Raw genomic sequence first — 15185 nt, 5'->3', positions numbered from 1 at the left:
GTCACGGTTTGCTCTTTTTCTCCTCCGCCCCATCCTGAGAAAGAAGGATGTTCTTCTATTTCACAGATGGGAAAACTGAGACTCAGAAAAGCAAAATGCTTTTTCCAAGGTGATAGGGAGAGCCAGCCACCGGCATCGCTTTGAATCTTCGAGTACGGGGCGGCAGGGGTAGGCAGGGGGCGGGGGTGGAAACAAGACACCCCTAGAGGGCCGGGAGGGGTTCCGGGACCGCAAGCGGACCGCATGGAAGGGGTGGGGCGGGGCGCCCACGGAGGTGACCCCGGGGGGCGGGGCTCAGGGGATGGTGCAATCCCGGGCCTGAGGACATCAGGCAGTGGCTTGATTAGCTCAGGTTTACATCACCCGGGTCGGAGCTGTAGCCCGGCGCTCGGCGTCCCCGAGACATTCGCGGCGGAAGCGGCGGCGGCTCCGCACGCGTCCGGCTGCTGGGGACCGAAGCCAGAGCCCGACCCGGAGCCGAGCTCAGCCACGACAGAGCAGCGCGGGCCACCCGGGGGTGCCTGGGGACTCTGAGCTTGGCCGGCACCAGGACTCCGTCGCGCGCGAGGGCAGGGTACCCGGCAGGGGCGGGAGGCTGCGGCCGGAGGGGCTGAGGGGCGGCCGGGAGCCTCGGGGCGGCTGGGGTTGTCTCGTGTCACACGTACACACACACACACACACACACACACACACACACACACACACAACTTTTAAGGAAACCCACGGTCCGGGGAGCGACCTGGGCTGAGTGTTCCCGCCGGGCCCAGGTGACGCGGCCCCACAGGGGGTGGGGTCGCCGAGCGTGGCCGATCAGGCTGGCGGGAGGATGCGTGCCCACGGGGCGTGAAGCATGTCCCGGGGGCGGAGGGTGTGTAGTGTCCGCATTTGTGTGAGTGTGGGGCGGGCAGGGGAGTTGTGTGGCTGGGTGCGGGGAGGTCTGTGGGGGTCACTGGGGGCCGGGGGGAGCCTGTCTACCTGTGGAATGTGTCCTTGCGGATCTGCTGGGGTCCGCGTAGGCCAGTGGGGTCCGGGTGGGGCTGTGTCTCCGGGGACCTTGCGAGCTATGCGGAGGGCTGAGCACCGGGCGGCAGGTGCGGGCCGTGCGGGGACGGCGGTGCCCGTGGTGGGCGGGGGGGGGGGGGCGGCGCAGGGTCAAGGGCAGCCAGGACGCGGCGTGAGGGCATGGGCCACGGGTGTGACGGGCCTGACGGCTACCGGTTTGCGAGGTGTAGGATGCGCGCGTATTCTGTTGTTGCCGACTGTGTGTGTTGTACCTGTTGATTCTGGGGTGTGGGGGCGAGGCCTCTTATCTCAGCCCAGGGGCCCAGCCTCCTTGCCTTTGCCCGCCCCTCCCAGGCCCCTCGCCGGCCCTCGGTTTCCGCTGAACCTTCTGCTCCGGGACCCCCGCCCCTCCGCCGCTTCCTCTCCCACGGCTTCCGATCCCGGCTGCCGAGGACGGGGCGAGGCCGCCCACTGCCTTCGCTGTGGGGGCGGGGTGGGCGGGGGGTCAGACTGAGCGTGTGACCTTGTTGGTATCCGTCCTGCAGTCGTGAGTATGATAGTTGGGAGAGCTCTGTGTGCGTGTGCGTGCAAGCTTGCCGGTGGAGGGCGAGGTGTGTGTCTCTTAATAATGTGGGTGCCCCTCTCTGCCTTGGCTGGCTGGCTTGGACAGAGTGTGTTTTGGGGGGGCGTGTGTACACCCGTCTGCCCTGGGTTGTGTGAGTGTGTGTGTTTGGTATGACCCGCCCTTATTCCCCTGGGAGTGTCAGGGAACAGCAAGAGGTAGAAATTAGGGGCTGCCTCCATCCTACTGCAGAGATTTTAATCTTGCCCTGTGGCATGCAAATTCCCTTGTTCACCTATAGACTCAGTTACCGCATCTGTCCAATGGAGCTCATCCCAGGCCCTACCAGGCTCTGAGCCCTGGATAGGGCAAAAGCAGCCTGGGGTGCCGATGTGGCCACGGGAGAGCCACTCCAGGGAGTCTCAGGCTTTGCAGGGCGCAAAGCATCTACACAGACAGGGATCATCTTGCTTTACTCTCTGAACAGCCAGTGCAGTAAGGAGTGTCATCCTAACCTCATCCCTGCAGAAGTTTCTGAGACTCCCAAGGGTAGCACTTCAGCATCTTCAGCTTTGAGTAATAATGATAATAATAATAACAAACCAACAGTAGTGACCATTTCCTGACACCTACCCTGCAACAGGGCCATGTTAATTTATTTGTATTTTCATTTCATCATTACAAAAATCTTATGGGGTTTGCATCCACTTTACAGATGAGGGAATGGAGGCTCAGGAATTTTGAAGAACTTGCCTAGGGCTCTCGAGCCAGGAAGGGTCTGAGCCAGGATGACATCCAGGGAATATCTGATTACAGTCACCCCCTAATGCATTCTTACCAAGATGGGATTATGGTCTTTCATTCGAGATGGGGGCTCCCTCCCTCCCAAGGCAGCCCATGCATTTGGGAGCCCATGCATTTGGCATGATTGGAGAGATGGGCTTCAGTCAGAGAACTGACTGAGTGATGTTTCCCCCTAATCCTGCCTAGGACTGTTGGGAAGGTCTTCACGTGGCTGAAGTCTATCTCCCTCTCACACCTCATACCTGGGCCTCCTTGTTCCTCATCTGGAGCCTGGATGGGTGGGCAGACGGGTCCTGGAGAGAACCTTTCCTCCCTGACATGCCTTTGCCCTCTCCTCCACCCACCACACACACAGTGACACAGCTGTACCCGGGGTCGGGGTGCGGGGTGCTTCCTCTGAAGTTGAATGAGTGAATCTTGGGGCTTTGAGAGACCTCCCCTCCCTGCCTCATTCTCACCTGATGGTAAAACTGAGCTGGCTGGTGGACTAACTCTGCATGTAGACAAAGTTCACATTTTAAAAAAGAAATACACCTCATCTGTTTTGAAATACTCAAGCACTAAGTGAATGTGGAATCTTTATTTTAAATTACTGAAATTGAAAATTCCCTTGCCTCCCTACCAAATCCCTTCCTCTTCTGGAGTCTCTCAGGAGGCCAGAAGCTACTGTGGCCAATTTAGTCTGGGTCCTTCCAGACCTTTTCCTGTGCATTTACACACCTATATATACAAATATGCAGATACATCATATTACATGCTGGTGGGTTTTTCTACATAAATGAGATCATCTTGGGTACACTGTTCAGCAGCTAGCTTTGTTCACTTGACAATAAGTATATTCATTCCAGAACATCCATTCATATGTAAATTCAGTATACACTTCATTGATTCATCATCCTTCATCATCCCTACTCCCCCTCCCCCTCCTTGCATCCCTCCCTACCTTTCAGAGGTAATAGCTGCCTATACTACAGCACTCAACAGATACAGTGCAAAGTCTCTCTTCCTCCCTCTCACCAACCATCAAATCTACCTCTCCACTGTGCTTTTTTTTCACTTAACATTTCACTCTGGAGATCTTTCCAATTAGCACATAAAGAATTTCCTCAGTCTTTTGTATGGCTACAACTGTTCCACATATAGAGAAATATAATGTACTTAACCAGTCTCCTAATGGTGGGCATTTAATTGTTTCTATCACATGGGCTGTAGGGATAACCTTGTACTTGCATCATTGCATCAGTATGTAGAGAGTTCCTGGTCTTTTTCAGAGCTGTATAGTATTCCACTGTGTGGCTGTACTGTGATGTTTTAACCAGTCTTCTACTGCTGGACATCTGGGGGAATTTCCTGCTTTTTGCTGGTAGACGCAAGGCTCTGATTAGCAGCCTTTCACATATTTAATTTTTTGGTAGGCATTTAAATTGGAGGATAAATTCCCAGAAGTGGGACACCCAGTCAAGGGTATATGCATTTGTCCATTTAATGCATACCGCCAAGTCACCCTTCATAAAGGCTGTGCCAGTGTATCCTCCCACCAGCAGACGAAAAGAGGGGACACCGAGCAGCCTTATTTAGTGCTTTTCTCCCCTTCTTTCTAGATGCAAGCCACCTCTCTGGCTGTTCCTGAGGGTGCCCCCTCCAGGAAGAAGCGGTTGGAGTTGGATGATGACCTAGACACTGAGTGTCCCACCCAGAAACATGCTCGATGTGGGCCCCAGCCCGGGCTGCCCTCCTGCCAACTGCCCCTGAGCCCACCCCCTGCTCCAGTTCACACCCCTGCTGTGACCACTGCCTCCAGGCTTGGACCCTATGTTCTCCTGGAGCCTGAGGAGGGCAGCCGGACCTACCGCACCCTGCACTGCCCCACAGGCACGGAGTACATCTGCAAGGTACATGCCCCAGGGACCACTGTCCCCAAGCATCACAGGGGGCTGGGAAAGGATTGCCAGGGCTGAGGGACCCTTATATTAATTTAGTTCTGTTTTTGTTGGGGAAGCAACCAGTGAATCCCCAGCTCTCTGTCAAGCTCCAGGCTGGGCTGAAACCGAGAGGTAAACCAGATGGTCCCAGCCCTGGGGGAATTCACAGCTTAGGCCCCATAGTATGATAAATGTTGCTGGGGTGGAGCTTAGGGGCCATGAGAGCACAGAGAAGCCTCTAGTGTATTCAAAGGCAGAGTCAGAAAAGGCTGAGTAGGAGTCAGCCAGGGAAAAGTGGGAGAAGGGAGTTCCAGGTAGGGGAAACAGAGGCCTACAGGATTGAGGGCAAGGCACTTCAGAGAATTAAAAGGACTTCATTGTGGCCGGAGTGGAGAGGGGGTGCAGACAGGGCCAGCAGATGAGAGCTCGCAGCCACTGGTTGTGAAAGCATTAGGAAGAAGCCCCCACTAGGCTGTGGGGAGCCATTTAAAGTATTTGCACAGGGTAAGATGAGATATGGTAGACATCAGAACTCCTGGGAACCTGGAGGTCATTGGGCCTACCAGTGGCCATTTTACAGATGGAAAGACTGAGGTCAAGAGGAGAAGGGCCATGCATGAAGCCACATGGCATCAAGCCTGGATCCTAGGGCACAGTCCAGGGTTCCTGACAGAAATCAGAGTTCTTGGCAGAATTCAGGCAACAGGCAGGGCCAAGTGACCCATACAGGACACTGCCAGGTCTCAGCTCACAAGGACAGAGATGAGAAAGCATAATCGTAGGTGTTTACTGTGCACCAGGTACTATGTTGATTGTCTAGTCTGCATCACTCCTCTAATCTTCACATAGTCTATGAGGTAGCTACTATTATTGGGCCCATTCTAGAGATAGAGGACAGGCTCTGAGGTTCAGAAAGCTGTGGTTACTTGCCACCTCACAAAGCCAAGAGGTGTCAGAGCTGAGATTGGGCCCAAGCAGGTTAAGCCCAGAGCCGTGGGCCTCATGCTAGGACAGGTGGTTCAGATACAGGCAGGGCAGGTTTGCTCTGGTGGGCAGGGGTAAGGAGGATAGGGAGACCCAGGTACACAGGGAGGGGTAGAAGGGGGCTGGGTCCTCTTGGGAAGGCACAGAGAGGCAGAGGGACTGAAGCCTCCATCCAACTGGGAGGAGCAGCAACGGTGGCTCCAGCTCCTGTTGATGGGGGTGCAGTGGGCAGGGCCAGATCTGGACATCACACTGGGCTCTGGGCTGCCTGATGCTGGTCCCCAGGGCTACCCCAGGTGCTCTAAGGAACCCCTGAACTCTGGGTCCCCTTCCTGCAGCACCACAGGTTTTTTTCTGTTCCCCTGGGGAGGGAGGTCCATGCTGAGAGGAACGACCATGGCAAGCTGGAGCCAGAAGCACCGTGCTTTCACATGGCCCTGGACATTTAGGAACATGTAAAGAAATCTTCTGGGATGTGCCTGTTCCTATGTCCAGCGTGAGCTGTGGGGGCCGACCTGCCGTTTCCACATTGCCTAGGCTTTTCTGGTCGGTGTGTAGAAAGATCTACATCCTGTCTTCCTAGATTATTGCCTTATTCATTAATTCAGCAAACTCAGTGAGCACTTGTACGTGCCGTTGCACCATGCGCCCTGTACCATGCTGTGGCTCAAAAGTAGACCAAGCTCTGCCCCCACAGTTCGCGCTGGGGGTGAATGAGTAAAATATACATCAGGTGATCTTAACTGCTATGGAGAAAAACTAGGAGATGGGAGAGAAGGGAGTGGGGAGGGGAGGGGGTGAAGGTGATCTTAGCTGGGAAGTCCAGAAAGACCTCTTTGAGGAGGTGACTTTGAGCAGTGACTTGCACTGGGGGAGCCAGCCCTGTGGGTATCTAGAGGAGAACATTCAGGTGGCAGGAAAAGCAAGTGCAAATGCTCAGAGGCAGGGATGTGCTTGCCCTGACTTTTAAAAAAGTCTCCGTTTTTGGATTATTGCCTCCAAGCCACCCCAACTGTTTTGTTTTAACACATCTACTTACATTTTTTCATGGATTAAATATGTATATGCTTTAGTTATTTATTTTTACTTTCTGTGTGTCACAGACAAAATAACAAGCAAAGGGTTTAAAGGCAGATAAACCAAAGTGAGTAGACTGCTCTACCACTGATTAGCTGTGTGGCTTCCAAGTCACCTTCCTCTGAACATCCTTTCAGGAATATGGCAAGGTTTCCATCTAATGTCCATAAAGCCCCTAGCATCTTTCCCCACAACCTCCCCACTCTCACCACGGGCCCCACCCTCCTCCCCCACCCCATTCTAGCCATACTGATCTTTGGCTGGGTTTCTAGAGCAGCTCAGGTTCTTTCCTGCCTCAGGGCCTTTGCACTTCCTGTGCCTCCCACCTAGAAAGCTTATCCCTCGGGCACCTCAGTCATTCAGGTCACTTCCTCAGAGTCCCTTCCAGACTACACTTTCTAAAATAGGTGCCTCCTGCCCGAATACTCTTTATTCCAGCATTCCTTCGTAATTCTTATCAGAATTTGTAAGCATTTAGTTTTTTTGGCCTGTTTACTGTCTCATGTATTGGACTATGGGCACCAGGAGGGCAGGGACCATGGCTGTCAGTCAAGTTAGCGCCCCAGTGGCTGGTACAGGTAGGCATTCAATGCCTGCGTGTGGAATAAAGGAAAGGGTGGGTGGGCAGTGAATCCTAGAGAATGGTAGCCATATTGATGATGAGGGGAAGGATGAGTTACTTCTGCATGATCTCCTCTTTTGGACGCCCTCTGTTTGGGGGGGTTATTTTTGTTCAGGTTACCTGTTATTTTAAATTACCTGAGGTTTAAGGCCATATGAGCTCGCAGCTAAGAGCCCAGATGATGGAGAACAGGGATTCAGTCGCAGCTCTGTCCCTTGCTGGCCGTGTGGCCCTCCGCTTGGTCAGGATTGAGTGACCTGCTGCTGAAGTGCTGGGGCACGAGGCCCAGCACACAGTAGTTGGCTGTGACTGGCTGCAAGGCCGACCTGGGCCCCACAGGGTCCCCACCCGTGTTCACACCATGCTCCCACAGGTGTACCCGGCCTGCGAGGCCCTGGCGGTGCTGGAGCCATACTTGCGGCTGCCCCACCACTGCCATGTGGCCCGGCCGGTGGAGGTCCTGACAGGCACGCGGCACCTCTACGCCTTCTTCCCACGGCCGCATGGGGACATGCACAGCCTGGTGCGTCGCCGGCGGCGCCTCCTGGAGCCCGAGGCCGCAGCTCTCTTCCGCCAGATGGCCACCATCCTGGCACACTGCCACCAGCACGGGCTGGTCCTGCGCGACCTCAAGCTGCAGCGCTTCATCTTTACTGACCCGGAGAGGTGAGCGTGGCCACGGATAAGGCCTTGACTGATGTTCTGGTCACAGTTAGATTGAGGTTATGCATTTTTGGCAAGAATACCACAGAAGCCATAGGGTCTTCTCAGCCCATCCTATCAGGAGATATGGGCTGCTGATACGGATTGCTGTGATGTTAACCTCAATCTTTGGTTAAGGTGGCTCCTACCAAGTTTCTCCACTGGAAGTTTCCTAATTTACCATTTATAATTAATAAATACCTTGGGGGCTTCCCTGGTGGCGCAGTGGTTGAGAGTCCGCCTGCCAATGCAGGGGACACTGGTTCGTGCCCCAGTCCGAGAAGATCCCACATGCCGCAGAGCGGCTAGGCCCGCTGAGCCTGCGCGTCCGGAGCCTGTGCTCCACAACGGGAGAGGTCACAACAGTGAGAGGCCCACGTACCGCCAAAAAAAAATTAAAATTAAAAAAATAATAATAAATACCTTGGGCAATACCTTGTAATTAATCTGTACTATGAGGTTCTTTCGGGCTCTGCATATAAATATCCTGTTTCTCCTTAAACTTTCACCCACTAATTTCAGCCACCATCCATTCTGCCTGTAGCAGCTATTCCTAGGATGTTTGCCTAAGGGTGGTTTTCTAATTCCTTTTACATTCTATACTAAAATGAACATGCTTTTAGTAAGAAGTAGAATGTAAATTTTATAATGATTTTTAAGCTAATACACAGCTTCAAATAATTTTGAGCTTAGGGTGAGTACAACACCCCCAGACCACCCAGAAGTGAGAAAAGTACTTTCTTCCCTTTTCAAGGCAATAGTTTGAGAAGCACCATCAGAAGAGGGATGGTGGAATCAAACAAACCTGGGTTCAAATTCTGGTTCTACTTTTTAACTTGCAATTTGTCCTTGGGCAATGGCTTCACCTGACTGAAGCTTGACTTCTTTTTTTTTTTTTTTTTTTTGCGGTACGCGGGCCTCTCACTGCTGTAGCCTCTCCCGTTGCGGAGCACAGGCTCCGGACGCGCAGGCTCAGCGGCCGTGGCTCACAGGCCCAGCCGCTCCGCGGCACGTGGGATCTTCTCGGACTGGGGCACGAAACCGTGTACCCTGCATTGGCAGGCGGACTCTCAATCACTGCGCCACCAGGGAAGCCCCGAACCTTGACTTCTTTATCTGAAAAATGGGCCAATAATGCTAACACCTCAGCCCACCCCCTGTGCAGTGATTCACAGGACTAGTCAGCATTTTCAGACAGGCACCCAGGAAGTGGTGGCATGGGAACAAGATTAAAGCAGTGGTAATAGTATGCTTCCTATTAAAGTAGTCTAGAGTGCTTGGTGGGAGTTTTTTATTTATTTATAATTAATTAATTTATTTATTTATGGCTGCGTTGGGTCTTCATTGCTGCACACGGGCTTTCTCTAGTTGTGGCTAGCGGGGGCTACTATTTGTTGCGGTGCGCGGGCTCCTCATTGTGGTGGCTTCTCTTGTTGCCAAGCACAGGCTCTAGGCACGTGGGCTTCAGTAAGTTGTGGCACACAGGCTCAGTAGTTATGGCACACGGGCTTAGTTGCTCTTCAGCGTGTGGGATCGTCCCAGACCAGGGCTCGAACCCATGTCCCCTGCAGTGGCAGGCGGATTCTTAACCATGGTGCCACCAGGGAAGCCCCGTGGGAGTTATTTAAAGCAGAAGTTGCAAATGGTGGTCTACACACCCTTTTTTTTTTTGCCCCACATTCCTGTTCGTTTGTGTTTTTAATTAAAATTGGTTGCGGGAATCCGCTGGTGGTCCAGTGGATGGGACTCTAGGCTTCCACTGCGGGGGCCCCAAGTTTGATCCCTGGTCAGGGAACTGGGATCCCACAGGCCATGCGGCATGGCCAAAAAATTTAAAAAAAAGGGACTTTCCTAGTGGTCCAGTGGTTATCCACGCTCCCAATGCAGGGGCCCCCCGTTCGATCCCTGGTCAGGGAACTAAGATCCGACATACCTCAACTAAGCCCGCGTGCCGCAACTACTGAGCCTGCACCACAACTAGAGAGCCCGTGCACCACAATAAAGACCCAGTGCAGCCAAAATTAATTAATTAAAAAAATAAGTAAAATTGGTTGCTAACTTTTTAAAAGCTGGGATTTTTTTCATTAAAATATGATCTCTGACTTCTCTTGTGGAAAAGGGGACCATGGAGCCACCTGGGAACTACATAAGCAGCTCATAGCGCTGGCTCTGGGCTGGAGAGAGCCAGGATTCAATCCCAGCCCTGCTTCCCATGGCTGCAAAATGGCCTCTTCCTCGTCGGTTGTATGAGGGTGAAATGACATACACCAGGTAGAAGCTCAGCCCAGGGTCAGGTTCGCGGTGGACACTCCAAATACTGACTGTAATGTTAGTGGTGCCCTTTTTAGGCAGGGTTTGTGCTGAGATAGTTGGCACAGTCCCCACTTCCTACTTCTAATTTTGTTACCTGCCTAGACCCTAAGTTTGCATCTGGCTTAATAGAGGCTTAATGCCCTCAGCCACCTGAGTACGCACCGCCCCACACCGGGCCCCCGCCCCACAGACAGTTGGGAAATGTGTTCCTCTCAGAGTCCTAGTTCAAATTTAATTGCTCTGTGACCTTAAGACATGACTTAATCTCTCTGAGCCTAGACTTCCTCATCTGTAATACGGGATTAATCAATCATCCAGCCTCACAGGACTGGCTCATGTCTGGCAAATGCCAGCAGGCACTTGGGAAATGGATGCCATTAAGTGTGACAATGTGGGGTGGTGGCGTGGAGGTCCCACTATCTGACCCCCTGTCTCTCCCCCTGCACAGGACAAAGCTGGTGCTGGAGAACCTGGAGGATGCCTGTGTGCTGACTGGGCCTGACGACTCCTTGTGGGACAAGCACGTGTGCCCAGCCTATGTGGGCCCCGAGATCCTCAGTTCCCAGCCATCCTACTCCGGCAAGGCGGCAGACGTCTGGAGCCTGGGCGTGGCCCTCTTCACCATGCTGGCTGGCCACTACCCCTTCCAGGACTCAGAGCCTGCTCTGCTCTTCGGCAAGATCCGCCGTGGGGCCTTCGCCCTGCCCGAGGGCCTCTCGGCCCCGGCCCGCTGCCTGGTCCGCTGCCTCCTCCGAAGGGAGCCAGCTGAGCGGCTCACGGCCTCAGGCATCCTGCTGCACCCTTGGCTGCGGGAGAATGTGATCCCTACACCCCCCTCGCGATCCAGCCTCTGCGAGGCTGACCAGGTGGTCCCAGAAGGGCTGGGGCTGGAGGAGGCGGAGGAGGAGGGAGAGAGAGATGTGTGTCTCTACGGCTAACGCGACCCTACTGGACTCTCAGCCCCAGACTGCCAGTTGAGGCTGGGTATCTCTAAGCTCTCTCCTGCCTCTTTGAACTGAGCCGAACCTTAAGTGCCTTCTGGGAGGGAGAGAGGAGGAGGTGTGTGTGGAGTGTGCTGGACGCACACACCTGTGCACATGAGCTCGTGCCTCACCGAGTCCTCGGGAGCTCACTGTGCCAAGTGCCACTCCCAGTGCTGGGAACACAGCAGTGAACGACAGAGACAAAACTCCTGCTCACAGAGTTGACAACACTTTCCAGGCCCACTGGGCAGTGTCTACACTGAGCACCCACAGTGCAGGTATCGGCATCCACTCATGCTGATGCCCAGGTACCTCTGACATGGGACAGTCCCTTTCACAAACAACCCAGCTGCCTTTGTATCTTGCACCTTTTCAGAGAAAGGGAAGCATCCCTGTGCCAAAGGCTCCAGGCCCCTCCCCTGCAACTCAGGACTCTAGAGCCCAGACCATGCTGGGAATTGTGCCCCCAGCAGCTCTGTCCTCTTGGTCAAGGGCTTCTCCATCCAGGCCTGAGCCAAGGATTTGGACTGGAAGATCAAGAGTGCAAATGGTGAGGCTGGTCTTCATCTAACTCAAAGAGTAGTTTGGAGTGAAGGGCCAGGCCTGTCCACCTCAGTGGCCCCTGACCTGAGCACCAGAGTTGGGGGCCGGGATCAGGCAGGTTCTGTCCCCTGACCTCCTGAAAAGTCCCAAGCTCTGTTCTGGGGACACTTGGGGTCCAGGACCCTATGTCAACACTGTGGGATTTGGATGCCATGAGTATATGTTTTTATCTTGTGCCTAATAAAGGAATTATGAAGTACTGTCATTTCTCCTGGTTATTTCATCCATCTTCTCCTCCCCATCTCTTATGAGTTTTGTCTGCCTCCAAACCAGCCCCAGGGTGAAAGGCCAGAGGCCTTGTGTGTCAATCTCAGCTTGAGTGGTTCATGAGAACAGAAGACCCAGTAGGTCTTCCCTCATTCCCTCTGTTCCTTCTGGATGTCTTGGTGTCTCAGGATACTTTTTGGCTGCATGTAACTGAAACCGTGAGTTAAAGTGGCTTTGAAAAGAAGAAAACGTATTTCACACAAAGCAAGAGGTCGACAGGCGGGGAATGGGCTTCACGCTGGTTGATTCGGCTCTCAGAGCTGTTAGCAAGGACCTGGCTCCCTAGGCTCATTCTGTCTCTTTGCTCTGTTGTCCCAGGTAACTGCTCGTACAATGGCTACAGCAGTCCCAGGTGTCACATAAGAGAGACCCATGACCAGAGGAAGAAGGAGGGTGGCGTGGTAGTACTTGAGAACTCAGTACTCTGGAGTCAGGTTACCTGGAATTAAATCCTGGCTCCAACACTCACTAGCTGTTTGACCCTCGGCAAGTTTCTGAATCACTCTATACCTCAGATTCTTAATCTGTAAAATGAGGGATAATAATACCTAACTCAGGAGAATCAAATGGGTTATTTTAGCTAAAGCACTTCGAATAAACAGTGGCTGGCATAACAAGTCCTCAGTCAGAGTTAGTTGTTCTCTCTCTAGCTTTTCCATGGGATGGGGAGGTCTTTCCCAGGAGCACTCCTAATAGACGTTTTGGCCAGAACTGGGCCACTGTGACCTCCTGGCCAATCACCAGCAAGGGAAATGCAGTTATGTTAATTAATCATGCCAGTTCTCCAGCTGTAGGTGGGAGCAGCCTCCCTGAGGTTCATGCTACGTGTGGGGGGTTGGGAGGGTGGGGTAGTGATAAATGAACAAAATCAAATTCTGAGAAGGAGGAGGTAGCGGGAGAAAGCACGAGGAAGAGAACTGCGGTAGCTCGGCCAATAGCCTGCTAACTGCAGACAGGTGAAGGAAGCTATCCTAGATCCTCCAGCCACCAGTTGACCCCCCAGCTGACTACAAATGCAGAGTTCAGTCAGGCTGACCCAGACCAGAAGAATTCCCCAACTGACCCACAGGATCATGGGCTAAATAAAATGATCGTTGTTTTAAGCCATTAAGTTTTAGGGTGTTTTGTTACACAGCAAATGCTAACTAATATAGACAGGGACAAGTCAGCCTCCTCTCTGTGCACCCAGCATCACCCAGAACAGGGCCTAGCTCTGTCTAGGGTCTCATGGAGCAGTCCCCAACTTTCACCCTTCCCCCAAACCCTCCCATAGATCCTGCCCCAGCTCCCTCACAAGCTGTGTTCTCCCTGGTGCCTGTGGAACAAGGGCAAGGGGGGACAGCTTATAGAAAACGGGGGCTGCCAAGTGGCAGGTCTTTATCTACATTACACGGAGAGACTCATCCAAGCCTCACGACAACTCTATGAGGCAGATGCTCTTGTCATTTCACAGATAAGAAAAATGAGGTTTACTATTTATTTATTTTGGCCACACCACGTGGCTTGCGGGGTCTTAGTTCCCCGACCAGGGATTGAACCCAGGCCCATGGCAGTGAAAGCATGGAGTCCTGACCACTGGACAGCCACTGAATTCCTGAAAAATGAGGTTTAGAGAGAGCAAAAGATTCATCCAAAACCACACAACAGAGAGAACAACTCACCTGGTTTTGCCTTGAAGCAGGAACTCTTGCCAAGGCCACGCTGAGGCAGCCACAAGAAAACTGTCACATAAAAATGCAAATCAAAAAAAAAAAAATACACATCCACTCTCACCAAGCAATACAGTGCACATAACCACACCCCTGACTGCAATTAGTGGGGACTTTCATGTTCTCTTTGTATTCGTTGAATGATCGCTGTATAAGAGTTTTACAATATCAAAGGTAATACATATATATTACTTTATATATTACAGGGAGAGAGGGACTGTTAGAAATTTAATTGGGGATTTTACATGCAATTGGGAGCTCAACACAAAATATCACACTGTGTGGCCTGCCCGATTATTCATTCACCTAGCAATTCAACAACTATTCCCAATGCCAACCAACGGTAGGGCAGGTCCCGTGCAAGACGGATGCAACGTGGTCCCTGCCCTCATGGACTTCAGTCTAACAGAGGAGACAGATGTTAAACAGATAACCACACAAATGAAGAAATTAATTGTACCTGGTATGTTCTTTGTGGCAAAGACAAGCGTCACCAATAAGTCCCATGCTCCCCTACATGCCCTAGCCTCCCTTACAGTCACAGGACTAGTTCTGACCAATGGTATGTGTGTAGAAGTGACATAGGGGTGGTCACTTCTGGGCTAAAGCAACTGAAAGCTGATGGGCCTCAATCCCTGTCTTTCCCTTCCACAACTACTTGAGGCCATGCGTTCCCTTAGCTACAAGATAGAGGAGGACCACCAGATCCACGCTGGATTTTACTGAGCAAGAAATGAAGCTTCCTATGTTAAGTCTTTGCAATTTGCAGTTTGTCTGTTGGGCAGTTAGTGTTAATTACCATGACTAAGAAAAACTTGCCGCAAGAGAAGGAAGGAAAATTCTCTTCCCCAGTAACTAGGCCGTATCAGTCTTTGCTGCATTACAAACCCCCAAACATAGTGGTTCGTGATTGTCTGTGTCAGCAGTTTGGGCTGGGCTCAGCTGGTCACTCATGCGGCTGCAGGCAAAGCGTGGCTCACCAGGACAGCTCAGCTTCACTCACTTGTCTGCCGACTGGCAGGCTCCAGGGAGCCTCGGCTAGGACGGCTCATCTCGGCTCTACGTGGTCTCAGCCTCCAACAGACTCAGCGCTGGCTCCTTCCTGTGGGGGTCTTGGGGTTTCAAAAACCAACAAGAACAAATCCCAGTGCCCAAGCTGTGCTTCTGCCACATTGGCATGTCCCACAGACAGAGCCAGGAGGTGGGGAAATTAATTCTCCCTCTCAGTGGGAGGACCTGAATATAATATGTGGCCTTTTTTTTTTCTTCAATATACTACACGAGGTATACTTGATCAAGTGAGTTGACTACAGTGCACCTAAAACTGAACCTGCAGGTAGTAGATCCCTGGGCCAACTGCTTGGTGTCTCTCAGACTGTTCCCTTCCTTTTGTGTAGTTAAGCCCTGCCCTTCCCTTGAGGCTGGACCTAGAGACTCTTCAAAGCGGGCATGCCCTCCCCTACACGCTGAAGCCCGAAGAACAGGGTTCTCAGAGGTGGTCAGTCAGTCCCCTAGGGTGCTTGTTTAAAATGCAGATCCCTGGACACTGCCCAGACCTAGTGAGTTAGAACACTTGGGGTTCTGCCTCTTAACAATCACCCTGGGTGACGCTGCTGAGCATCTGAGTTGGAGAAC

At 52.6% G+C, this 15185-nt stretch overlaps 1 protein-coding gene across 1 annotated transcript; it reads left to right on the top strand.

Annotated features, from left to right (window-relative positions):
- The first annotated feature begins 362 nt into the window (after nucleotides 1–362).
- Nucleotides 363–11774, top strand: TRIB3 (tribbles pseudokinase 3). The gene is made up of 4 exons (XM_033840430.2): nucleotides 363–574; nucleotides 3970–4260; nucleotides 7347–7639; nucleotides 10437–11774. The coding sequence occupies exons 2-4, from the start codon at nucleotides 3970–3972 to the stop codon at nucleotides 10924–10926; spliced, it is 1074 nt and encodes a 357-aa protein (XP_033696321.1). The 5' UTR covers nucleotides 363–574; the 3' UTR covers nucleotides 10927–11774.
- Nucleotides 11775–15185: the final 3411 nt, after the last annotated feature.

This window comes from Tursiops truncatus, chromosome 15 (genome assembly GCF_011762595.2).
Source record: "Tursiops truncatus isolate mTurTru1 chromosome 15, mTurTru1.mat.Y, whole genome shotgun sequence".
Classification (NCBI taxonomy): domain Eukaryota; kingdom Metazoa; phylum Chordata; class Mammalia; order Artiodactyla; family Delphinidae; genus Tursiops; species Tursiops truncatus.
The sequence above is the reverse complement of the archived record's forward strand: the minus strand, read 5'-3'. Positions and strand labels throughout refer to the sequence as shown.

Coding starts and splice junctions, on each gene's coding strand:
- TRIB3 (XM_033840430.2), top strand. CDS start 3,970: ATGCAAGCCACCTCTCTGGCTGTTCCTGAGGGTGCCCCCTCCAGGAAG. Junction 4,261..7,346: donor GCACGGAGTACATCTGCAAG/GTACATGCCCCA, acceptor ATGCTCCCACAG/GTGTACCCGGCCTGCGAGGC. Junction 7,640..10,436: donor ATCTTTACTGACCCGGAGAG/GTGAGCGTGGCC, acceptor CCCCCTGCACAG/GACAAAGCTGGTGCTGGAGA.